This window comes from Fusarium odoratissimum, assembly GCF_000260195.1.
Source record: "Fusarium odoratissimum NRRL 54006 unplaced genomic scaffold supercont1.8, whole genome shotgun sequence".
Taxonomy (NCBI): Eukaryota; Fungi; Ascomycota; class Sordariomycetes; order Hypocreales; family Nectriaceae; genus Fusarium; species Fusarium odoratissimum.
Genome location: NW_022158694.1, coordinates 649,731 through 672,689, shown reverse-complemented (window position 1 = coordinate 672,689; position 22,959 = coordinate 649,731). Strand labels below are relative to the sequence as shown.

At 48.6% G+C, this 22,959-nt stretch overlaps 9 protein-coding genes across 21 annotated transcripts; 5 read left to right on the top strand and 4 right to left on the bottom strand.

The window, feature by feature from the left end:
* Positions 1–145: 145 nt before the first annotated feature.
* FOIG_06025 (uncharacterized protein) lies at positions 146–2,293 on the bottom strand. Its single transcript, XM_031204976.1, has 2 exons — positions 1,525–2,293; positions 146–1,451 (listed from the first exon to the last, which is right to left on the bottom strand). Exons 1-2 carry the CDS (start codon positions 2,087–2,089, stop codon positions 481–483), a joined length of 1,536 nt encoding a protein of 511 aa, XP_031065225.1. The 5' UTR covers positions 2,090–2,293; the 3' UTR covers positions 146–480.
* A 764-nt stretch (positions 2,294–3,057) lies between these two features.
* On the bottom strand, positions 3,058–5,462 carry FOIG_06024 (uncharacterized protein). Its single transcript, XM_031204975.1, has one exon. The coding sequence runs from the start codon at positions 5,188–5,190 to the stop codon at positions 3,262–3,264; it is 1,929 nt and encodes a 642-aa protein (XP_031065224.1). The 5' UTR covers positions 5,191–5,462; the 3' UTR covers positions 3,058–3,261.
* A 406-nt stretch (positions 5,463–5,868) lies between these two features.
* FOIG_06023 (uncharacterized protein) lies at positions 5,869–7,443 on the bottom strand. 3 transcript variants are annotated; one of them, XM_031204973.1, is made up of 3 exons: positions 6,484–7,443; positions 6,235–6,413; positions 5,869–6,186 (listed from the first exon to the last, which is right to left on the bottom strand). In XM_031204973.1, exons 1-3 carry the CDS (start codon positions 6,922–6,924, stop codon positions 6,123–6,125), a joined length of 684 nt encoding a protein of 227 aa, XP_031065222.1. In that variant the 5' UTR covers positions 6,925–7,443; the 3' UTR covers positions 5,869–6,122. The 3 variants fall into 3 exon arrangements, with proteins under 3 accessions (XP_031065222.1, XP_031065223.1, XP_031065221.1); XM_031204974.1 differs by having other exon boundaries at positions 6,235–7,443; XM_031204972.1 differs by having other exon boundaries at positions 5,937–6,413; positions 6,484–7,348.
* A 2,019-nt stretch (positions 7,444–9,462) lies between these two features.
* On the top strand, positions 9,463–11,333 carry FOIG_06022 (uncharacterized protein). Of its 4 annotated transcripts, XM_031204969.1 has the most exons (4): positions 9,463–9,877; positions 10,040–10,278; positions 10,335–10,423; positions 10,476–11,333. In XM_031204969.1, exons 2-4 carry the CDS (start codon positions 10,173–10,175, stop codon positions 10,881–10,883), a joined length of 603 nt encoding a protein of 200 aa, XP_031065218.1. In that variant the 5' UTR covers positions 9,463–9,877; positions 10,040–10,172; the 3' UTR covers positions 10,884–11,333. The 4 variants fall into 4 exon arrangements, with proteins under 4 accessions (XP_031065218.1, XP_031065219.1, XP_031065217.1 ...); XM_031204970.1 differs by having other exon boundaries at positions 10,040–10,423; XM_031204968.1 differs by having other exon boundaries at positions 9,463–10,278.
* A 567-nt stretch (positions 11,334–11,900) lies between these two features.
* On the top strand, positions 11,901–14,630 carry FOIG_06021 (uncharacterized protein). Of its 7 annotated transcripts, XM_031204961.1 has the most exons (4): positions 11,901–12,593; positions 12,688–12,797; positions 12,960–13,085; positions 13,145–14,630. In XM_031204961.1, the coding sequence occupies exons 1-4, from the start codon at positions 12,515–12,517 to the stop codon at positions 14,135–14,137; spliced, it is 1,308 nt and encodes a 435-aa protein (XP_031065210.1). In that variant the 5' UTR covers positions 11,901–12,514; the 3' UTR covers positions 14,138–14,630. The 7 variants fall into 7 exon arrangements, with proteins under 7 accessions (XP_031065210.1, XP_031065216.1, XP_031065212.1 ...); XM_031204967.1 differs by having other exon boundaries at positions 12,960–14,630; XM_031204963.1 differs by having other exon boundaries at positions 12,688–13,085.
* An 863-nt stretch (positions 14,631–15,493) lies between these two features.
* On the top strand, positions 15,494–17,288 carry FOIG_06020 (uncharacterized protein). The gene is made up of 2 exons (XM_031204960.1): positions 15,494–16,476; positions 16,533–17,288. The coding sequence occupies exons 1-2, from the start codon at positions 15,821–15,823 to the stop codon at positions 17,068–17,070; spliced, it is 1,194 nt and encodes a 397-aa protein (XP_031065209.1). The 5' UTR covers positions 15,494–15,820; the 3' UTR covers positions 17,071–17,288.
* A 198-nt stretch (positions 17,289–17,486) lies between these two features.
* Positions 17,487–18,914, top strand: FOIG_06019 (uncharacterized protein). Its single transcript, XM_031204959.1, has 2 exons — positions 17,487–18,138; positions 18,190–18,914. Exons 1-2 carry the CDS (start codon positions 17,768–17,770, stop codon positions 18,773–18,775), a joined length of 957 nt encoding a protein of 318 aa, XP_031065208.1. The 5' UTR covers positions 17,487–17,767; the 3' UTR covers positions 18,776–18,914.
* Positions 18,915–19,472: 558 nt separating this feature from the next.
* On the top strand, positions 19,473–21,129 carry FOIG_06018 (uncharacterized protein). The gene is made up of 4 exons (XM_031204958.1): positions 19,473–19,657; positions 19,751–19,946; positions 19,998–20,285; positions 20,335–21,129. The coding sequence occupies exons 1-4, from the start codon at positions 19,533–19,535 to the stop codon at positions 20,572–20,574; spliced, it is 849 nt and encodes a 282-aa protein (XP_031065207.1). The 5' UTR covers positions 19,473–19,532; the 3' UTR covers positions 20,575–21,129.
* On the bottom strand, positions 20,894–22,854 carry FOIG_06017 (uncharacterized protein). 2 transcript variants are annotated; one of them, XM_031204957.1, is made up of 3 exons: positions 22,451–22,854; positions 22,134–22,302; positions 20,894–22,007 (listed from the first exon to the last, which is right to left on the bottom strand). In XM_031204957.1, the coding sequence occupies exons 1-3, from the start codon at positions 22,462–22,464 to the stop codon at positions 21,123–21,125; spliced, it is 1,068 nt and encodes a 355-aa protein (XP_031065206.1). In that variant the 5' UTR covers positions 22,465–22,854; the 3' UTR covers positions 20,894–21,122. The 2 variants fall into 2 exon arrangements, with proteins under 2 accessions (XP_031065206.1, XP_031065205.1); XM_031204956.1 differs by having other exon boundaries at positions 21,008–22,007; positions 22,134–22,854.
* Between the last annotated feature and the right edge of the window lie 105 nt (positions 22,855–22,959).

Below are 22,959 nucleotides of genomic sequence, written 5' to 3'. Positions count from 1 at the left end.
CAAACAGAAGAATGAAGATGATAAATCTCGAGCGCTCCACTACCAAGAAACCCCGAGAAGCGTAACTCAGCTCATCCGCCGCACTCTCTCGCTGAAAAGAAAAGAAAAGAAAAGAAAGAGGGAGAAAAAAAAGACATGTTAGCATTGGACATTTCTCTATCATTTATCAGGTATTTATTACTGAACGTCTGTTTATGCCCTCTCATCCTTAACAGGTAAGTTGGAACTTGTTGAGCAACAAACAGGCGTCACATGTCATTGGCTTCGCAGCCCAATTTGATTTACAGCAGGACACAATTCTAATACAGCATCCCATGATGATTCTCGAATTATACGCACAATCCCAATCAGACAACTGTGATACCATCGCCCTTAACAGGGCGTCTCAGATCCCTCCCGAAACGCCAACCCATTTAGTACAGCCGGCCTGCAAATCCTCTTCGCCTGCAATGATATTACAAACAGCCAAACAAGAACCACTCACTGCTTGATGCGTCTTCGTTCACGGCGCTGCTTCCTCGCGCGAGCCTTGAGGGTATCTTCATCACGGTATTCCTCCGGCAAATCAAAATCAACCTCGGGTATCTCAGGGATGGGTAGACCCCATGCCATAATCTTCCTCCCTGTGCGCCTGTGTCGATGCAGAGCGCTCTCACGCTCATATCTCTTGCTGAAGAACGACTTGAACTCCTTAGGTGGTTCTGGCGGCTTCGGAGCCGGTGCTGCTTTTGCAGGACGCGGAATTTTGGCTACAGCTGGTTGAGGAGTCGATTTTCGGTTCTTTGAACCTTTGGCATTCTTGGATCTTGCCATGGCTTCCTCTTGCAGTTGCTTTGCTGGTGATTCTGAGTCACTTGCATCACCATTTTCGCTATCATCGCCAGCTTCGTCTTCTTCAACACTTGATGAGTTTTCTTCTTCTTCCTTCTCAGCCCGGGCCTTATCTTTCTCCATCTTCCGTCTCTTCTCTTCCAACACCCAATTTCGAAACTTGTCAAGGATAGCCTGGCATCCTTTGATGAAATGGTTACGAGCAGGTTCAAATGTCTTCTTCTTCGTCTCTGTCACACCACTCACGCCCATGACTCTTAACCAGTCATGACCTTGGAGTCCTTCGAGAAGTCGGATAATTTGGTCCCTTTCGTGCTGTGCTCTGCCTTTCTCAGTATTACGTATTGATCTCTCCAGCCGCTCAGCTCGACGATGTATTGGCTGAAATAGTTTATCTGGTAAAGGATCTTCGATGGTCTTGTTCTTCGACTGCGATTCTAGAAACCCTAGATCGACTTGCTGACAATCGAATACACTGTAGAAGAGGGCATCGCCGTACCCGCGTACAGGATATTCAATTGCGGAGTGGTGAGTTTGTGGGATCGCGCGTTTGTCTTCTGAAACGGCGCGTCGTGGATCGGAATCAACGATTACGATCGGCGTGTCGACATTGAATAATTCTATATAGAGTCAGAAAATGTTGTATTTTGCAGGCAACATTCAGGTGAACGATGGGGAATTTTTTGGACGTACGCTGCTCCTTGGGCTCATTCCCAATCACCTCATCGTATTCAGGAAAATAGGCAGAAAGTTCACTTTTGAACCTTGTAGCTTCCTGAGAGCGCAGCTTGCGGCCTTGCTCCTGGGTATTAGTATCGCTCTGCTGAGGCTGCAACCGATCGAGTTCATGTTTGATTCCATTGATAACTTTGCTCTGGTGTTTTGTAAGAGTCTGCTCCTGCTTCGGCTTCGATGTCGCGCTGTCGGTCGTAGGAGGAGGGGGTATTGGTGTCGCACTCGCCACTGTAGGCGTCGCAGCAGGTCTGCGCGTGGGTGGTGGCGCTTTGTTGTTGTCGATATCGGAATCACGGAGTCCGTGAGTGCCCTTTGCGAAGATCTCGACTGTTAATCGCGTTCTTTTCGGTTTGATCGCATCGAAATCGCGATCGTGGGTGTCGAGTGCCCTCTTGTTGCGCCCTCCTCCTCCTCCTCCGCCCTGGGCATGTGCGAATACTCCTGCTGGGGGCGTCAGGTGGTGATGCGGGTGATGCTGGTGCGGAGCTTCAGCGCGCCGCGAGGAACGGGTGACGGAAGCCATTGGAAGACGACAAAATGCCTGGCATGGTTTCAAGGATGTATTTCTCTCAGTCCGCCAGCTCAGTTTGAAGATGGCGTCGTCGATGTTGATGGGTTTTTTCAAACGCGGCTTCGGTGTGAGTGCGACCGGTCTGTACTGCACGTTTGCAGTCAGTGGAAGCTTGGCTCCGTCTTGCACCAAGCCAAGATTTTGAGCGCCAGTTTTCTTGCAATTTCAGGGCAGGTGCGCCACTGTACCCCCTATATCGTACTGACAAATGCAAAACTACAGGGCGTTGACGCGCTGGAGCCATCTGGGCAAATGATTTGGTCATGCGCACCTCGAAAAACTGTCTCTCTAGCTTCTATAGTTTATTGTTTATCAATCAACAAGCCAGCGCCTTGCTCAATGCGATAAATTCCAATGGCTCCGGGTTTCTAGCTAATGTGATGGACTACTAGAACAGAGTCAAAGGACATGATTTACCATTTCCTCTGGAATGATATCATTGCGTCTCGACCACAAACATAAGGCAACAGAAGAGTGTGAGTTTATGAAGAAAATTTTCAACAACTTAAATACTTTAACCAAAAAGCTTCGTGTTCTACTGAAAAGCTTCAAGTGCTCGCTTAGGTTGCGACTGAATTAATTTCTGCTTTCGTATAGTGAGACCTCTCGAGTACATCATGGCTTTAGGGTATTGTAGATGGCATGTATGGGTGATAGGATGACATATTGTGCAAGGAGTAACCTTAAAAGGCAAGCAAACCTTGGACCTCTATCCTCGGACTTCAGTCTAATATATACTAAGAAGGCCTTCAAATCAGTTATTTTTATCACTTAGGGGAAAGGACCTCATTTTTCTTGCCTCCCTTTGAGTACCTACCTTAGGTATGCATGACCGGCCTTTCTGTGCTTATTCATGCTCTGATACCTTCGCTTATTGGGAATTGTAGGTTAAGTCGTGAAGCTCTATTCAGGCTATGGGATAACTGGGCTAGGGTTTTTACACAGCTTAGATGAGCTTCACAGCAATATCATTTGATAGCCAGAACTGGCAGCTGCACAAAGAAAATACTCATGATCTTGGGTATTCGTACTTGATGTCGTGAACCATAATCCGGGGACCGCTCTATACATAAAGGGTATAATATCGTAAAACCAAAACACCTCGCCAAACACCAAGAGTCTTACTATACGTGCATCTTCTCGACATCCTCCTTCTTCTCCCTCTTGGCTGCCTGTTTCTCCTCCTTTGTTGGTTTAATGCCAAGCTTCTTTAAGGCCTTCTTTACTGGTCTTCCCTCTTGCTTCTCTGCCTCTTCTCGTTGTAGCACCTCTCTCTCCTTCGCGGCACTCTCACTCTTGTCCTTGGCTTCCTCTTCCCTGCGCGCCGCCTCCTCTGGGGCTATTATCTTATCTTTCCTGTGTCCCACACGCTGAGCAAAGTCCTTGCCCTTGCGCTTCGTCTTGATATATGCCTCCAGTCCTATCAACACAACATACGACTTGGAGATAGAGACATGGCTCATGTCAACCTCCGACTGCCGCAAGCTTGCAACGAAAGCACGGAAATTCGCTGCGGGAGGGCGGTAGTGTCCGCTCAGTGGTGAGAGAGACGATAGTCGACCATTCTTGATCTTGATGAGACCAGCTGCTGATATCCGGCTACCCTGGAGGAAGGACGAGTGTTGAAATGCTCCTGAATCCTTGATGCCCACATACATGCGAAAGCTTGTGTCTGCAACGAAGATCCATGTATTCTTCCGGACAGATTTGCGCATCAACTTGTTAAAGATCGTGGACGCTGAAATCTGGGACACTTTGTTCATGCCCTGACTGTTGTCAAAGTCAGGGGTCGCATACTTGGCTGCCCGGTCTGCCTCCCGTCGTGACTCTAGGGAAGAATCGGAGCTGGAACTGCTGACAGATTCGAGGGATCGTGCATCTTCGGGCTGGGCTGCGGCGTTGAATGCCGGCGTGGAATCGTTCACAGGCACGACACCATGTATGCTGTCCTTGAACTCTTCTGTGGTATCAATGCGCTGGCCATTCTTCGCCCAACAGAGTCTGCCTTCACTATCGACTTCAACAAGATAGTACTGGCGCTCTTCACGAGACAGGTATCGAACTTGCTCCCGCTCAAGTCGATCGCGTGGACAGCCATCAACCTCAACGTTGCGGCCTTCACCATAGTCGAGCCAGTAGAAAAAGTTCTCATTTGTGTCTGTTCGCTTCCAAACCTCGTGGTAACGGCAAAGATTACTTCCGTAACGGTGTTTCTGGTCGACCATCTCGAGGAAGTATCGAATGCCCATCATGCGCGCCTCATGTTTCCGCGCAGCAGTAGCTTTCTCACGTCGTGCTCGTGCAGCAACTCGTTCTTCGGGGGAGGCATCTTCGTCGGAAGACGATTCTGAAGATTCAGAATCTGACAAGAGGTCATCATGACCTGCTCGTCGCGCAACGGCGCTCGCCTTCTTCCATTTCTCTCGTGCACTCGCCGACTTGTGTTTCGCAAAACCGTCCGCTTTTGAATTATCAAAAGCTTCATTATCAGCTTCTGTTTTCGGTCGTGGCAATGTCGCATGTCGAAATTGAGCTTCTCGAATTGCAGTGACCCATCTTGTACTTGCATCCAAACCAAACCCTTGCATCTCTCTTCTTGCGCGATACCCTCTAAAGGTTTTCTGGATAGTGCGCGCAGCTTGCGCCTGCGCCTGGTCGTCCTGACTGACTGTCGACATACTGGCAGCTCTATTGCGCTGACGCTGGACTTCGCGCGACCAGCGCCTGCGCTCGCGATCTCTGCGCTTTGTTTCTTGTTCGCGTTGTTGTTGAACAATTGCAATTCGTTCGAATTGCTTTGGTGAAGGTGGTCGCAGAGAGTCCATGTATTCTTTTGTCTTAGTGGTAAAGGGTAAGTCGCCGTTAGTGGTAGCTGCAGAAGATGACGCAGTGCTGACGACTGAGAATTTGGAGTCGGTACGGGTTGGTAGTTGTGCTGCTAAACCCAACGGCGATTGTCGCGGGGTCCCCTCCAGTTCCATACTGATATCGTTTGGGGTCTGCACTAAAACCGGTAACAAACAACGGTGTTCTAGAATCTCGAGTTGCGTCATGGTCGTGGGGTTGAACTGGGTTGAGAATGTGGGGGTGGGAGCAAAAGTTGGTGATAATGGCGATGAAATCCTTGGAAAAGACTGTTAATCACATCGAGAAACAAGAAAAGACGAAGGCTGATGAACTCATGACACTTCGAATCTCTTTAGTTCAGAGCTGGATCTTGCGGCTCTTATAAACATGGTCTTTACTACTGATGTAGTCAGGCCGATGCCCAGAAACCAGCAGGTTCTTGTCATTCTTGTCACGGAAGAACGGCACTTGGCAATCCTGCAAAGAACATTGGCATCGCCGTAAAATCTCAATAGATTGCTTTATTGAGACGCCGCAATGCTTGGTAAATGCCGTTACATACCGAAATAATCTAGACTCATGGCTGGCAAAGCGTCAGAATAGCGGCACGGAAATCCGACAGGAAACTCACTCATTGGCTGATGCGTAACAGCATATCCTCTAAGCCATACCGAACTCCACATGGTTATGTTAAGCTTCATTCAAAGTCAACAGCTTAACTGTTAGTATCGCGCGCCTGTTGTTAGCGACCGGATTTCTCTTGCTGCGCCCTGGCGCCTATACTCAGCCCTTTGGATACGAGAGCTTAAACGCCCAGTGATGACATGCCACTGAGGCGAAGCAAATGGTATGGCTTTCGAGATATGCTTGACTGTGTCGTACAACAATGCCAAACCTTGGTTTCATCTTGGCTCTCGAATCAAGCACAAGCTAAGAACAGACGAGCATGCAATACAACTGTAGGACCACAAGTGGTAGATCATCCAACTCATTATCATTAATACGGATTGTTGGCTGCTGCATATGTGCGTGAGACTGGGCCAAGCAATATATATCGTTTGTACAAAGAGGCCTCCCATGAATGAGACCCAAAGGTAAACATATCCAAAGAAGAGAAGATGCTAAGACGATAAGAACGCTATGCAAAGAGGAACTCCTTGAGGACTGGCGATCCAGAAAATTCTGGATTTAACAATATGCAACTAATAAGGTCAGCATAATATTGAGCTGAAAACTCCTGATATACGCACTTGAGAAAGTATTGTAGGCCTGCCCGCCTTTTCTCGAGAAATCGGGGCCGAAACTTGGAGATGACACTCTTGGGCGGAAGCGCCGGAACAGCTGCCTCGAATCCGGGGAAAGTCTGAACCAACCGATATCGAAAGTCGTCAAACTCCGAATACCGTTTACGAATATTCATATAACTCCCCTATCGTTGGGTCAGTCAACAGCCATCTTCAGATCAGTACGCCACTGCTGAACCACCACCAATCACCTACATTGAGAGCCTCGACACGGATATTCCACACCACAAAGGCACCGATATTTGTTGCACTGCCGTTGACAATGGTATAGCTGACAACCTCAACACTCTTGGCCCAGCAAGCGCTGTTGCGGTCGTCGAACTCGCTCGCTTCGTTGTCACGCAGGGTTATAGCACCAGCAGGAAGAACGGACTCGGTCGACATGTTCGATATGGTTCGTTGATGGCCGGCACGGGTGTTCAGCCAGTATGGTGGCGATGTTATCGAACTCGGGGAGACGGTAGATGATGCAGTTTCGTGCCGCGCATGATTGCTATCGTTGGGGTCATGATCGAAGGATGTGCGTGGTGTCTCAAACACTTCGGTAGCTGCGGTCTGTGTCTCAGAACTGCCTGGATGCGATGCGCCGGCGGCCAGATTGCCATCGCCAGGCGCTTGATCTATCGCAGTCGCCATTCAACCATGCGATGAAACAAAATCTCGGGCTTGAATCGTTCAAGTCGCTAATGAAGAAACTTCCGATACAACAGCTTTAATAGTACTGGATTGTATGTGATTCAATGGTAAAATCGTATCGCAAAGACTTGTAGCAATGATTCAATCGATCCAGTCGAGTAATGTTGATGTTGATTAACAGTTGAAATCGTATCAGCGAGTTAGGATAACAGCCCATGAATAGCGACCCTGCTTTTTAGTTGACAAAGCGCAAGGATTTGGGTTGCGGAGCGGTAGAGAAATAGTCAATTATGTACAAGTCGTCAGGATGAGGTTGATGATGAAATCAAGGCGCGAGTAGAGGGCACGATCCAACCAGGGACATAGTATAGTGTGCGTCTGGGTAGTGGCGATAGCTTGTCCCAATTGAAAGGATGAATTGGATGTGATGTCGTAGAGCAAAGCCTTAATCGGCACCGTTCCGGGCCTTGCAGCTTGATTTTTTCCGATTGATGGAGGGGCCGGCGCCCCGGTCCATGGGAGTCGGGACAACCCAGAACGCACCGGTAAACTTTGTGACCTCTGGCTTCTTATTTGTGTGAATCTACTCCGGATTTGGCCATTCATAGTCTTTATTTCTACAGCCTTCGCGAGATATCGCAACATAGGAGGAGAGTTGATTTATCGTTCAAATGCGTAAGTTAATTACTTACAGTAAACCAATCTCCTGCTGTGTGTAGTACGATAAGGTTTTCTTAGGTAAACTCAATGCCCACTGACTTGGATATCGACCAAAATACCACACTTGCAAGGGTACAATATGACCGCCGCATTTACGGCCGGCCTTCATCTTGAAATACGGAGCTCGAAAGCCACGTCCGCTCCGTGCCCGGCTGAAGAGGCCGGTTGGGTACCGGTCGTCTAAGCTTTCGGGACGTAGCGGAACCCGGATTGACAAGCGCGAGATCTCATCGACTGTGGCTTTCTATCAAGGGATACAAGTACAGAGAATTCTGGCTACTTTGTTTCAAGCCGCAGAACTCTCATCATATCATATGACATTGTCATCTGGTCCAGTTCAAACTGTAACTCTAATCGGAGCCAAGGAGCAAAATAGAGGAGGTTGGAATCAAAGGAGTGATCGAAATTGTAGGAAGAAACCAAGATCGATGGCCAAAGTTTCTCTCGAGTTCTTGCAGGTTCACTTTGAAACGGGATAAATTATCCTGACTCTGCGGGGTGAGAATCTACTCTCCACATGAAACGAATTCCTCTCGAGGATTCTTCTGAAGTCGAGGCTGGTCTCTTTCAGGTTTGGTTATCTTTTTATGACCTGTCATGAACCAAGTCTTCGTGTTCTCTGTAAGTGCCCTCACCTCGATTAATGCCTGCATGGAACGAACACGATTCGATACGAAGTTACCTTACTATCTTGTACGAGAGACAAGCGGATATCTCTTCGGCTAGTCCGTCATATCTCCAAATGCACTCCGCTTTCAAATGTCTTTAGCCAGCAGAGTGTTTCTTCACCTGCGTTATTGGGTTACTAGAAGTAGTGGTTATTCGACTTTGCTGTGTGATACCTCATAAAATGTGCGACTGTGATCACTTCTCTGAGAGCCTGAACATCTGGCCGCGTAAGCTCCATAGTGAGGCACAAACAAGATATCATCAACACCAACGATTGGCGCGATATCCATAGCATCATGTTCTCGTCGTGGTGCATTGCGCGGGGTTATCGAAGGGTCCAGTGCAGTGACATGCCCCGCCCATATGTAAGAAATACGAAGGTTGTTGGCTGGTCCAGATGCCTAGCACCGAACAGAGTTACCCTTTATGGGAACAGTTGGCCACCATTCTTGCATCCGAGTGGCCAATCGTCCGTAAAGAATACTCCGACGTGATCATAGTGGGCTCGTACATGTTGTGAGCGACCTCAACCACCAACTGGAGCGCGTCGTTCGCGTGGTCCAAGATACACTCAGTGATGCACAATGACAAGACCATCATAACAAATGTGCAGCAGTGGTCTCATATCGCTTCACGACTACTAGATGTGGAGTCTGTAGTAGTCAACCGTTCGCGCCCGCCACAAAGCCAAGCTCTGGACGATGCGGTTGAGAGGAGACGAAGGACGACCTCCACTCGTATGCCCATGATGGCGAGTATGGGGCATCACCGACATCTGACGAGAGTACGGTAGCGTCGAGTCAACTGAAGAGATCTCCATTAGGATCTTCTGAAGATCACAGACCGGGCTGCTGTAACAAGAACATTATCGATAATACTATTGACTCCTTTTAATCACGGCTCTTAAAACCAAGGGCCTTGGAGATTACGGTCATGGTGCACCAACACCAAGCGAGCCAAAGCCTCCCCAGACCGCCCTAAAAAGCCCAAGCTTAAGCGGCGAACCGCACTAGTTGAGTCTATCGGGCCTAGCCTCCAGAGTATTCCGGGACCTCCTGGCACAAAATGCGCCGAGTGGTGGACGATATGGAGCAAATAAAGTCTCATTGCTGCTGGGATATGTTAGAGCTAAGCCCAATGCCGCTGTGCTGCTCCTAAAGTCCCCTGTTCACTCTGCGAAAATTGGTGCTACTGGTACTACTTTGTCCACCGTCTGTTGTCATGATGTCGCCCAGGCTCGGGTCTCGCCTCAGCTTTTACTACGGATCATTTCTTTTGACGCTGTAGCCCGGCGGTAGGTATCTGGACCTAAGGCAGAGAGGTATCCATCCATGCATCCATACCCATATAGCCGGGGGTTGTCTGTCATTGAAATGTCTCGGACCTCCTCGACCTTTTCTTCATCGTCCTCTTCTCTCACCACCTGCTTTTGATACACTCGCTATATCAGACTTGGTCTTGATTCTCAACAGTCGTTAACTCGTCATCTTAATCCTTTATTTCTTCTTTTGCTCGTACTTTTATCAAATCGTCGGTCGTCACTCACATACCTTGTTCTTAATCTGTAAGTCAAACATCGTCCGAGTCTACGGGTCTTGCCCCCGGTTGTCTTAGTGATAGCATCCTCCATACCTCTCCTTCCCGCAGAGCACAAGCAATCTCCTCATTATGGGAAAGAGAGAGACTTGGAATATAAGTGAATAAAACCGCTGACCCCCGGCCAAAGAAACTCCATACCTTTCGTCAATCTTCACAGTTTACGAACTTTTTTTGGACTTCGCATACGTATCAACCACATACATACCTTCATCGTATCCAACACAGCTAGTTTTCATACAAGACACAAATACGTCACAATAATGCCTTCTCTCCGAACAACCGTTTTGGCCGTTGCTGCCTCAGCCATTGCCGTTGTCAACGCCGACTATGTTATTGACCCCGAGAGTGTACCCCTGTCTCAACGCCGTGAGTAAAGATCTAACGCCGATTATTCGGAGGTGCAGGGTCTAATACATAACCAGGTGTTTGGTGCCAGAACGAAATAGAAACCTGCCCTATGATTTGCGGGCAGACTAGCAAGGGAGATACCAAGGTCAACGAGTGTGATCCTGTAAGTTTCGTTATCTAGGCTTCGTTGACAACTGTTAATCTCTTTCGTCCAGAAAACGCTTACATACGGTTGCATCTGCGGCGACGGCAAGCAACCCAACGTGTCTGAATACTCCCTGACCCTACCATTCTACGTATGCCAGGAATGGGGTAACCAATGTGTCGAGGACTGCAAGGGCAGTGCCTCTTGCGCTTCTGACTGCCGCCAGAACCACCCATGCGGTGCCAGCAACCCCAAGAAGTACAACACGACTTCCACAGCTACCGACACGGCTGCCGTCAAAGCGACAGCCAGCGCTACTGACGATCCCAATGTTGTCTACACTGGCACCCCAGGAGGCGACGACTCAGACAGCTCAACAACAACAAAGACCAACGGCGCCGCCGTCATTGAGGCTGGGCGCACATGGGGCCTGACTATTGTCCTGAGCACCATTTTCGCTGGATTCGCCATGTTCTGAGTTTCTGGTGATGCTTGATGGTTTCCTGAGTTTGGCGACCGGGCTGCCAAAGAGATTACTGCATTGCTTCTGTTCTCTTGTGTTTATTGCTCCTACATTCCTTTGAAGCCTTGGACGTCTAGGTGTTTGGTTGTCTTTTATGGTGGGATATTCTTTTTATGATTCAACTTGAGGGGTTGCCCTTTTACATCATTAATATCGTTAATGTCGAAGGGACGAAGAGATGGGAATAGGTGGTAGAACAGGACGAAATACATGTCGTTGACTGCAATCAAGCAGTTGAACCACCAGGAACCTTTCACAACAAATCTGAAGCCAGTGTGATATCCTGATGCATGAAACAAGCAGTGGCCTATCGAGACATGTCGTTGTCGGTTCAAGGATTCCCAGAGTTGGAGGAGGTCACATTCAGCGTCAGTTGATCTTCACTCCACATTCCGGATTTCAAGACCCTTAGACGTGTGCCGGGCTATCGGATCAACAAAACTGCCGCGATGTAAGTTTTGTTCTCCAACTAGCATCCATTCCAGCCAATTGCATTTGAATGAGAGGCTCGTATTCTTTTTGTCGGTGCTCACGCGCTCACGAGCCTAGAAGGGCATGTGAAAATCATTCTATTCATGCGCCATTGATCCATAGCGTTAGTTCATCCCTCGCCTCGGCACCAACGGTTAAGACGGATCAAATAATGTCGAAACAATCTCATGATGAGCTGTCTATGCGAGCTCCTCCTCGTGAGCAGACATGGCTGGCACACCTTTTGACAGGGCTGAGCCTGCTGAGGTCACTGTGCAAGTGAGAGTACTACGTGGGGATGCTCGAGGAACCTGCTATTGTTCTCGAGTCTCACAAGAAAGGGGCCGTCAAAGTCGACCTGTTTCGTTAGCTGTCAAGTTGATGGTTGGAGCCTTCAAATGAATGAGCCGCTAATTACCCAATTTTAGATGCGTGTTTACCCTGTAAGCGGAGACCTCTAGTGGATCGGATCGCTGGTGTTAGCAGGGACTTTGCGGTTTACGATCCAGGGGCTCGACGTACGACGACACCAGTACGAGTTGGAGTTTGAATTCCAATTTCGAGTCCTAGCCTTGAGCTGTCAAAACCTGCCCCTTTAAACCTTTCCAGTCCCTTCTTTTCTTCAACTGCAAAAAAACACTCTTTGGCGGTAACTGTTCATCAGCATATTTAATTCTTTATCAGACTCTTCACCGCTATTCTTGGCTGTTTAACTCTGTCTCAGCCCTCCCGGTCGTCTTCGCAAATCAGGTCCGCCACACATAACCTTGGCTTGAGATCCAATTCATCTACCGTTGTCGATAAGAGAAAACCTGTCACGCTTGTTCTTGGATTACCTTTCTCTTCCCGCCCACGTGCCGCGCCGCCCGCGTCTGTTAGGATAATACCGCCTTGGAAGAGAGCCGAGGGTCAATCATCCATTTTGCAGGCCTCTTGGCGGATCTACCTTACCCTGTCCTGCTGCAAGTCACTATTGCGCGTGCCCGCCGTCGCTGCAGGTCCGATTGTTTAGGCGTTTTTACCGACGTCTTTATTTTTTTCTACCTTCCCCTTCGTTCCCTTTTTAAAAGAGTCCCCCATTTTTGCCCCTCCTCCTCCGGCCCCTCTCTTCCACCATGTCTACAAGCGAGACACTTCCGCTTTACAATCCAACGGCCACCGACCCTGACGGTACGAATATGGCTCCTAATACGAGTAAGTCTGAGAAGGAAAGGAAACTCTTTGAACGCCTGAGTTCCATGGGGTATTACAAAAAAGACCGTTGACCACTAACGTTGCGGCCCTTCAGAAAAGAATGTTGCCGAGTGCATCTCTGATGACGCACTGGTGCACTTCAAGTCATACAAGTACTCAAGCGTCGACCTGTCGCCAGTCTCGAAATACGTTCTTGGTCCTTTCGTATGTATTGCCTATGCCTTCAGCTCTCTTTTGCGCATTTTTTTAAACTCTGTTTTACTTTTTTGTCTTGACAATTACCGTCTCGTCGAGCTCGACACCACTTGCCTGCCAAGTTATTTTCTGGGAGCTCGTGATAGCTAACGCGTCTTTGTTGTCATGTAGTGGAATGCCTCTGTCAACCTCCTACCACTATGGATTGCTCCCAACATGGTGACCCTCTTGGGTTTCTGCTTCATCCTGATAAATGTTGCTTTCTGTGCAATCTGGATGCCTGATCTCGTTGGCCCGGTATGTGGGAGCCTTTCCATGTCTCTGGAGTGACGTACTAATCGCAAGTGATGTTGCAGGCTCCTTCATGGCTTTACTTCAGCTTTGCCTTTGGCCTCTTCATGTACCAAACGATGGATAACCTCGACGGAAAGCAAGCTCGACGAACTGGAACCTCAAGCGGCCTCGGCGAACTCTTCGATCACGGTATCGACTCCTTGAACTGCACACTCGCCAGTCTGCTCGAAACTGCCGCTATGGGTCTTGGTACCTCTCCAGCTGGCATCATCACCGCTCTATGCCCATGCCTGCCCATGTTTTTCTCGACCTGGGAAACATACCACACGCATACTCTCTTCCTCGGCGTTATCAACGGTCCTACAGAAGGCATCCTTATTGCCTGTACAATTATGATCATGTCTGGCATTTGGGGACCCGGCATCTGGACCATTCCTCTGGCTAATGGCATCAAGGATACTCTACCTGGTCTTGCTGAGCTCCTTGGCGAGACGACTTTCCGAGATATCTGGATTGGCCTGATCATTGGCTCCCTCGTCTTTACACAGATCCCCTTCTGTGTGCTCAACGTTGCCAAGGCTCGCAAGTCTAGGGGAGAGCCCATTCTTCCTGTCTTCCTTGAGTGGATTCCTATGGCCGTCTTCACTGTTTCCATCGCCGCCTGGGTCTTCTCTCCTTACAGTACCATCATGAAGGAGAACCACCTCATGCTTTTCTGCTTCATCATGTCATTCGTCTTTGGCCGCTTGACCACTAAGATTATTCTCGCCCATTTGACTCGCCAACCTTTCCCCTGGTGGACCGTTATGCTATACCCTCTTGTTGGTGGTGCGTTCCTCGGAAACATGCCTCGATTTGGACTCCCTCAGGTCAGCGCCCAATTCGAACTCTTCTACTTGTGGGCCTATCTTCTCTTTTCCATGGTTGTCTATTTCCGCTGGGCGTGGCTCGTTGTTACCAGCATCTGCAACTACCTCGGCATCAATGCCCTCACCATTCCCAAGGAGAAGCAGATCGCCAACAAGGCGGCACAGGCTGCCAACAAGCTGCACTAAGCCGGAACTAGCCGTTCTGGCCGAGCGATTTTGTTCTGTCAAGCTCTGATAGATTGAAATGACATAAACAATAATCCACCCAGAGAGGCGCAGGATTTTGGAGAGAGATCATGGTACAAAAAATACTGGTGTCGCAATACAGAGCGAAGAATCAAAGCATGACGAGGGCGTTTGGTGTTTACTTGCGGGTTTCTCGCATTCTTCATGACGCTAGGATACTAAGGGGTCTTGTATCACGTCAACAACCATTGGGGTATATTCATTGTAATAGATATAAAATGAGGAGTATGTGTAGATGATGGTGTTAGAGACTGCCTTTGGATAGGCCCCGGCTTTGACGCATAGGGCGCAAGCCAAATCAATAAGAAGCTTCAACATTTCAGATACATTATTCATCGCCGTCCATACTAATCTCATGATACCTTTACTGTTGTCTGATCTGTGTTGCTTATGAGGGGCTTCACAACATTTTAGAAACGTGGGGTTAACGGGATGACGTAGCCTGCGTTAGCTTCAGATGATGGATGCTGCAGGAACTTATGGTAGAGAGTTACGAGAAATCTTGCTTGCTGCTTGTCAGTTTCTCGTATATATTGGGTTGGGAAAGCTGCTGGGAGAAATGGTTTCCAAGCTAGCTCCCAACAATGCCTATTTAATGTGAAGCACAACGTCTAGATCTGAACTAACGATAAATGGCTAGGTCACACAACTCCATACCTTTCCTCACTGGAGGTTTCAGCATCAATGGCATTGTGTCGAATTTCAGTGTCTCTGGAATGATGTGTCCCAGCCTTTGCTACGGCTGACTTACACGCCAGGCTTAGGCATGATCAACGAGATCTTTCCGTATTATTCAGGCTACAGCAGCGCAGCATGGTTAAGAGAATGGACATAATGACTACAGTATATCTGGATCTGTGTAGCCCAGTGAAGATAATACGTGTCCAACTTAACAAATGCGTTCGGTGTGATTTATCCGTATCAAACGCCCCCCTCAGATCCTTTATAGCCGTGAACCAATGAGGGTTGACCATTGCAACTATAATAACCCGACCCCTGGTTGTTCGACCATAGTTTAAAGGGTCCTTTCCCGTCCTCCCCCGCGCCTGTTGTGTACATCGGAAAGGCGTCTTCTACCGAGAGCTAACAGGGGGCTTCGACCAATATCGTTTATAGCTGCTGAAGGGCCAACATGAAGTCCAGATCCATTTCATAGAACGCATAACACGTAATGGGCCTGAGGCTTAGTATTGTTGTAGAGAAAAAACAAATAATTAACGGAGAATAATGTGAGCTTTGACCTCTATTGCCACACGCATATGGGGTTGTGGCCGGAAAGGTATTGTGTCAAGGTACAAAGATTCGCCTGCGGTATTGGGCCTGGGTGAAGTACCTACTATTTTCCTCCCCACATCCTTCTTGTCGTACCTGGCCTTATCCTCATCCCTTGCATGGGCTGGCGAGAGAGGTTTAACTCCTGACACGAAGCATTTGTTTGCTTGATTCTGCTCTGTCTTTGTTCGCAACGTCCACGCTCACTGCCACAGCTGAACTTTTGCGCATTTATCATACGATTACTCTGATCCTCCAGACGGAATGAGCTAGTTTTGCGCCCCACGATAACCCGAACCAAAACCCGCTTCTTGTTGGTTTAGAGTAGTATTTATTGGTGTCTTCCCATCCATGGCTGAATCTTCGACAATGCCTCGACCGCTATCGCAATTGTCATTCCTTGCAAAGCTTCTCGTCTTTGTCTGCCTGCTCCTATCGACGGTCGCCGAGTCCATGACACTTTCAGATGAAACCCTCGAGAACATTCCTTCGCCCGGCGACGATTTCGATATCAAGGATGGCAAGCTTCTTGCTCCTATCCTAATTCCTCGTGTGCCTGGCACCGAGGGTCAACGGCGTGCCCAGAAACACTTTGTCGAGTTCTTCAAGGAAAATCTTCCCGAATGGAAACTCGAAATGCAGAATTCGACTTCAAAGACACCTGTACACGGAAACAAGCAGATCCCATTCTCCAACCTCATCTTTCGAAGAGACCCCCCTTGGGCGCAGAACGGAGACGTTAGTCGACTTACGCTGGTTGCGCACTACGATAGTAAATATGAGCCTGAGGGATTCATTGGCGCAATCGACAGCGCAGCGCCATGTGCCATGTTGATGCATGTCGCGAGGAGCATTGAGGATGCGCTCACTGCGAAGTGGGACAAGATGCAGAAGGATGGATCTGCGGATGATGGGCTTGAGGAGACCCAGGGAATCCAGATTATCTTTCTAGATGGCGAAGAGGCATTCAAGCATTGGACGGAGGAGGACTCGCTTTATGGAGCCAGGTATGTTAAATGTGCAATTAACTACGAGCCAAAGGATTGACTAACTTGGTGTCAAGATCACTTGCTGAGGAATGGGAATATCAGTTCCATGGATCTACTGCAACTTACAGGACTCCTCTGGACTCTATCAGTCTGTTTGTTCTTCTCGATCTTTTAGGATCCGCGGACCCTACTATTCCCTCTTACTTCCTTACAACCCACTGGGCATACCGAGCCATGGCGGGTCTTGAGAAGCGCATGCGACAGCTCAATGTCCTCGAGACCAAGCCCAGATTTCCTTTCCTCCCAGATGGCAACAAAACAGCCAATCGATTCACTCGCAGCTATATTGACGATGATCACCGACCTTTCATGCAGCGCGGCGTCGACATCTTGCATCTCATTCCATCGCCCTTCCCCGATGTGTGGCACGAGATCACAGACGATGGTGAGCACCTCGATCTTCCAACCGTGCGTGACTGGGCGAGGATCACCACTGCGTTCGTGGTGGACTGGATGGGTATCCAGGACTTCATGCCCAAGTTGGCGGAAACTAAAGCGAAGAGGAATGGTGCAGCTGCGACAACCACGTCGAGCCGGAGGACGGAGCTTTAGACGACATGAACGTACATATCTGCATCATTTAGAGAAATGTCGGTGGGTTTCTTGGGGCTTGGCGTTGTAGGCGCGATGTCATGAAAAGAGTCATGTAATGAACAGTCTATTTTGCAAACATGGAGTAAAGGAATCTTTGGTTGACTAGCAAACATCTGAATCTACTATTCTTCTTGCTCATTGAAGTCTTCATCACCTTTCTGCCGTACCAAAAGAACCCTGACAAGGCTCATATTTCCCGTGGGTACCGTGTAAGACGGACCGAGAAGGAGAGGCATTTATTACGGATTTGCACATCAGACTAGCAACAACTCCCGAAGTAGACGCCAAATTTTCCTGATTGGCCGACTCTATCTTGGACCCTGACGGCGCCTGTGAAAGGAGGGCGTCTCCAAGTTTAAGCCCCGGACAGTTTTTATGGAGTCTGGAGAGATATCGGGGTTCATGATACGTTACGGCCAACTTCCAGCGGGTTATTGGCAGTTTTGTTTTTGGTTTTGCGCGACATACGAGTAAGGTAAGGTAAGGGTATCAATCATGTTTGTAGTTCAAGCTGACGTCGGCTTTTCTGGCGCCATCTTGACTCATTTATAAGTCTAGTAGCAGGTCTTCCATTCAAGTGATAGCTGCTCCCTGCTTGTCTTTCACGGGCGCTGTTCTTCAGTTGTTGTAAACCACACTCATCTTACACCTCACCATGTCAGCCATATATTCTGAAGCCCAAGTCGCTGGGTTCCTCAAACATCTTCAAATCCCTCAAGAATTCTACGTGGGCAATGAACCTATTCTGGACCATGCCTTTCTCAAAGTGCTGCATCAGCACATGATCGCAACAGTCCCATATGATAACTTGACGCTGCATTACTCGTCGCATCGCAATATCACTCTCGAGCCTCAAGCTCTGTACCAAAAGATCGTGGTGGATGGGCGCGGAAGAGGAGGTTACTGCATGGAGAGTAACCTCTTTTTCTGCTACATGCTGAGAGCTCTTGGTTTCCAAGTATATCCCGTTGGCGTGCGAGTTCGTCTGCGAAAGGATGGTGTTCCTCATGGTGGCTTCCATGGCTGGTAAGATGAAATACAATGCTGTCATCAGCATCGTTCACTAACTGCTTACAGGGTTCACATTGTCAATATTGTAACTCTACCTGACAATTCTCGCTGGGTCATGGATACCTCATTTGGCGGCGACGGCCCTACACAGCCCATGCCCCTGGCCGAGGGCGCTGAGTGGCGCAATTTAGGCACTCAAGACGCAAGGCTTATCAAGGACTTCATTCCTGGCCAAACAGAGCTCACATCCGGCCGCCGTCTCTGGATCTACCAATGCCGCAACTCTCCCGATCAACCCTGGATCAGCTTCTATGCTTTCAGTCACTCAGTTGAATGGCTGCCAGCCGATTTCGAGATCTCCAACTGCTACACTGGCACAAGCCCACGCAGCTTCCAGACTACGACGGTTCTGATTGTCAAGTTCCTTCTTAGGGAAAGCAAAACGTCACCAACGGGCGAGGAGATTTACGGGAAACGAATGCTGGTTAATGATGTGGTTAAGGAGAACCCTGGAGGTAAGACAAAGGTTCTGAAAGAGTTGAAGACAGAGGATGAGAGAGTGGAGGCGTTGAAGGAGTATTTTGGTATTGATTTGACAACGGAAGAGAGGGAGGCTATCAAGGGTTTCCAGACTGAGATGAAGAGCCAGTAGAGGATGATATACCACCAGTCATTGTTTTAGATGCTTATGATAGAAATGATTTTTCAACTTTCAAGAGATTATATATAAGATTGAATCGAGAAAAGAAAACAGTGAATTATTTTCGGTCGGTTATGGTAATACAAAAAAAAATACTTTATGTTGATCAATTCTCGTGCCTCCGTGCAATACTTTTTCTGCAGGATCACATTTCCTAGGGATCGCAAATCGAACCAAGAGTTTCTTGACAGGATGGATGATGGATCTCAATTTCATTGTAATTCCTTCTTTTGTTTAGTCGCACGAGAGCACGATCTTGTTGTATTATTGAGTATCTGATACGCTCAGTATTCCAGGCCCTCTATTCTAAGTGACGAAAATATCTAGTTAAATTCAGTATCTCTTAATATGCCATTAGACCAGTTAATTTTGATACACTGATTTAATGTCAGAATTATTATTGCCCCCTCGGGATATTATACTCCTAGGATTAGCCATAAAATCAAAGGATTACAGAAGTAATTGGTGTTCACGTTTCGGCTCGACCTATAGTTTGGAATTGTCACAGCTGGCTGAGTGAGATATCGCCCGGATCTACCCTGAAGCCAGGAGCTCTATTTGAGTTCCCACCAAAGTTAGAGCTTCAGCCAATCAAGACTCTCCACTCCCACCACGTAATGCAAGCTACCACCGTCTTTAGCTGTCCTGTCTCATCCACTTGGCCTCAACTCTAGAACCGACCGAATCGACCTGCGATAACGTCAAAATCATGCGCTTCCCAATCGCATCGTCCCTACTTTTCCTAACTAGCGTGGCTAGCGCTGCCTCGTCTTGGAGTTTCACCGATGGCTCCGTCACTGTCGGCTCCAAGAGAGCCCATGGCGTTACTGCCAAGTAAGCTAGCTGTCCCTCTCGAGATGCCATGATGGTGTTATCATGGGCGATTGGGTGCGAGAGAACGTCCGCTGACTGGTCTGATCAATATAGATTTAGCGATCAGAAGCCTACCAAGAAGCCTCTCGTTCTAGGCAAGACGGATACCGTCAAGGTCTCGTTGACCACAACCGAAGCTGGCGAGCCAAAGCGACCTCACCAGGCATTCCTCATCCTCACTGAGTCAACTGGCCTCGAGGCCCCGTTCCCTCTCAAGATGAAGGCGTCTGGAAAGGGCGAGGCCGAAATTGTACGCGATCAATCAAACTCGAATCAATTCTACGACTAACAATAATCACAGTCACAAAAGGATCTCCCTATCCAGCTACTCCTCTCCGACGAACCCATCAAAGCCAACCTTGTCCTGGGATCATTCGGCTCATCCAACCCTCTCATCTCCCCCGTCTTTGATATCGAGGTTCAGCTTGACTCCAATGCTCCTTCACCTCAGTATGAGGCTCCCGTCCGATATGGTCCCCGAGCCGAGATCGACCATATCTTCAAGGTCGGCGACTCGAGTCCTCCTATGGTTGTCACTCTTGTCTTTGTGCTCGCTATAGTGGCTAGCGTTCCTGCTCTTTTCCTCGGCGTACGTATAAATGCTCTCATCATAAAATCACAGACTAAGAAGCATATAGTGGCTCTTCCTTGGTGCCAACGTCAACCATTTGCCCAAGGCCCTCAAAGCTGCACCCATCTCTCATGCCGTCTTCTTTGGCTCCATTGTCGGCATCGAGGGCACGCTGTTTCTCTACTATGCCCAGTGGAACCTCTTCAAGACCTTGCCTATCGTCATTGTCCTTGGCGTAGTGTCGCTTCTGAGTGGAACCAAGGCTCTGAGCGAGGTCCAGAGCCGACGTCTCGCTGGAGAGAGGTAATATGGTTGCAATGTTAAAAAGTAACTGCTTGGCATGATAGAAGGGCTGAAGCTCGAAACCAATCATCGCAAGTCGATGTTGGTAGAAAGCCAGGGGAAGATAGATCTCTTACTAAAAGAACAGCTATTGCCCGGATGCGGGTATCGCCATGTTTGCAATGGATGTTCCATGATGGGAATTTCTGTAACACCAAAAGTCTATCAATCAAGAGGTTTTAGGACGGGTAACTTTGCCCAAGAGTTGAAATGGTGCCAAGTTCTAGGCATGCAAAATGGATGTACATTATGATAGACACTGGAAATGGAGTCGGATTTGGTGACTTTTCAATAATTGCTACCCTCCAACAAGCGAACCCGTGCCATGATTTGTGATTCCTGGACTGAGACATGCACCCTGAACGCTTCATCCGTGTAACTGACAGTCAAGAAATTCAGTGCTTATTATTCCACTGCCTGTCCTGCTTGTTCTCTTACAACGTTCCATGCTTATCGCAATATTCAGTATCATCGCTTACTCATATGCTCGAAAACAACTGCCACTCACCACCCTTATTCCTCCTTCGGCTTGGTCCACATACTCAGCTGTTCCTCCAAGACGCTGTTGAACCATTGTGTCTTCTCTATGATGGGTGCGTGTCCCATATCGTCCACAATGTGTACAGAGCCTGGTTTCAACACCTTAATGAGCCGTTCGCCATTTGGAAAGCTGATCATGTTGTCACGCTTTCCATGCATAATCATGATGCGGTCAGAGCCGACACCGTCTGCTATTTCCCGTAGCTGGTCATCCGTCTTGTTGTGCAAAGCTGCCGCCGCAAGTTGACACATGAGCATTTTGGTGGTGTACAGCTCGGGATTTGTTTTCTTGGTGAGTTCGTGAGCCTGGAAACGCTGAAAGTTGGTCTCGAAGAGGCGGTACGTTGGACCACCCTCTGGCGGTGGTGGACTGCATCGTGCGGTGACGCCTGGCTCGGGTAGTATATCATCATCTGGTGCGACGAGCCACTCGGGTGTGAAGAGCCGGAGAGCGGTGTCGACAATACTGCGCTCCATGGACTTGGGGATGATCATACCCATGGTGTCTGAGACAGTTTCCCACAGTCCCTTCGTGTTTTGGACTTTGCCTGATGTGCAGATGAGGGAGAGCGACTGCAGACGCTTGGGAATACGAATAGCAACTTCTTGTGCAATCATGCCACCCATGGAGATACCAACGAGGTTGATATCCCGTTCAGCCTTCCAGCCAACATGGTCGATGACCTCGATGGCATCGAGTGCCATGCCACTGGTAGAATAGACACCCACGGGTTTGTCACTGCCGCCCATACCACGATTATCGATAATGAGAACCGAGTACTTGTCGGCTCGATCATGACCGAAATACTTTGTTTGACGCTGCCATGATGTTTTGACCCCTGCCAATCCCATAATAAGCTACACACGGTCAGTCAACCTCCCCTCTCAGAATATGACCAAATCTGAAGCAAACACGATACAGACAGTACGAAAGAGTAACACGCGGGCGGAGATATTAAGGGAATTTTAACGGAAGAAACGTACCACAAGCTTGACGGGTCCTTGACCATGAATCTCCCATGCAATGCCGACTGGACCACCGCGACCCTCAGCGACAGAGACCTTGCCGTGAGAGTGAGGTTCTAGGGCCCAGAGTGTGCCTGGGTAGGCTGGGTGCTTGAGCGTCTCCTCAGCAGAGGGAAACGTGCGTTGTCTGCGAGGACGTATCGCGTGTAAGTGAGCCTTGAATCCACACATGAGGAGCGAATGAAAAGAAGCGAACGAAAAGAAAGATTGGAAAGATACCGAACAAAAAGACTGGAACGACTATGATGGAACGGGTTTGTTGGTCGAGGACTCACAAGTCAGACGCCATAATCGATATTTGACGTTTGTTTGCTCTTATAATAAACTTGGTGCGGGCTCTTTCTTGCGCAAACACGTTTGTGCACCTTCCGAGTCTCAAGGGAAAGTCTTGTGCTGTTGTTTTATGGTGTAGTATCTCAAGTTGCAGTTGTCAAAAAGACCCTGTACGTCACTCACGGACTACGCGAGTAAGAATGGGTAGTGAGTACCTTACGGAAGAAAGATACAGATTTGAGCGAATGAAGGATAAATGACATAAAAAAAGCAAAGAGTTGTCCCTGTTGTAGGAGACTACTTTAAGCTGTGAATTGTGGAGAGGTAGAGGTAGTATTCGGAATATCTTGTCACAACTCAACTTGCAAGTTTGCTACTTTGCCAGGGCGAGAGAGAGTGAGTGAGTGACTGAGGGCGACATGGATCGCTGCATCATGCCTCGGCGCTACATACCTACCTACAGTGCTTGATCGCCATGGGACTAGGCACGCCACGTGCAGAATCCGAACAT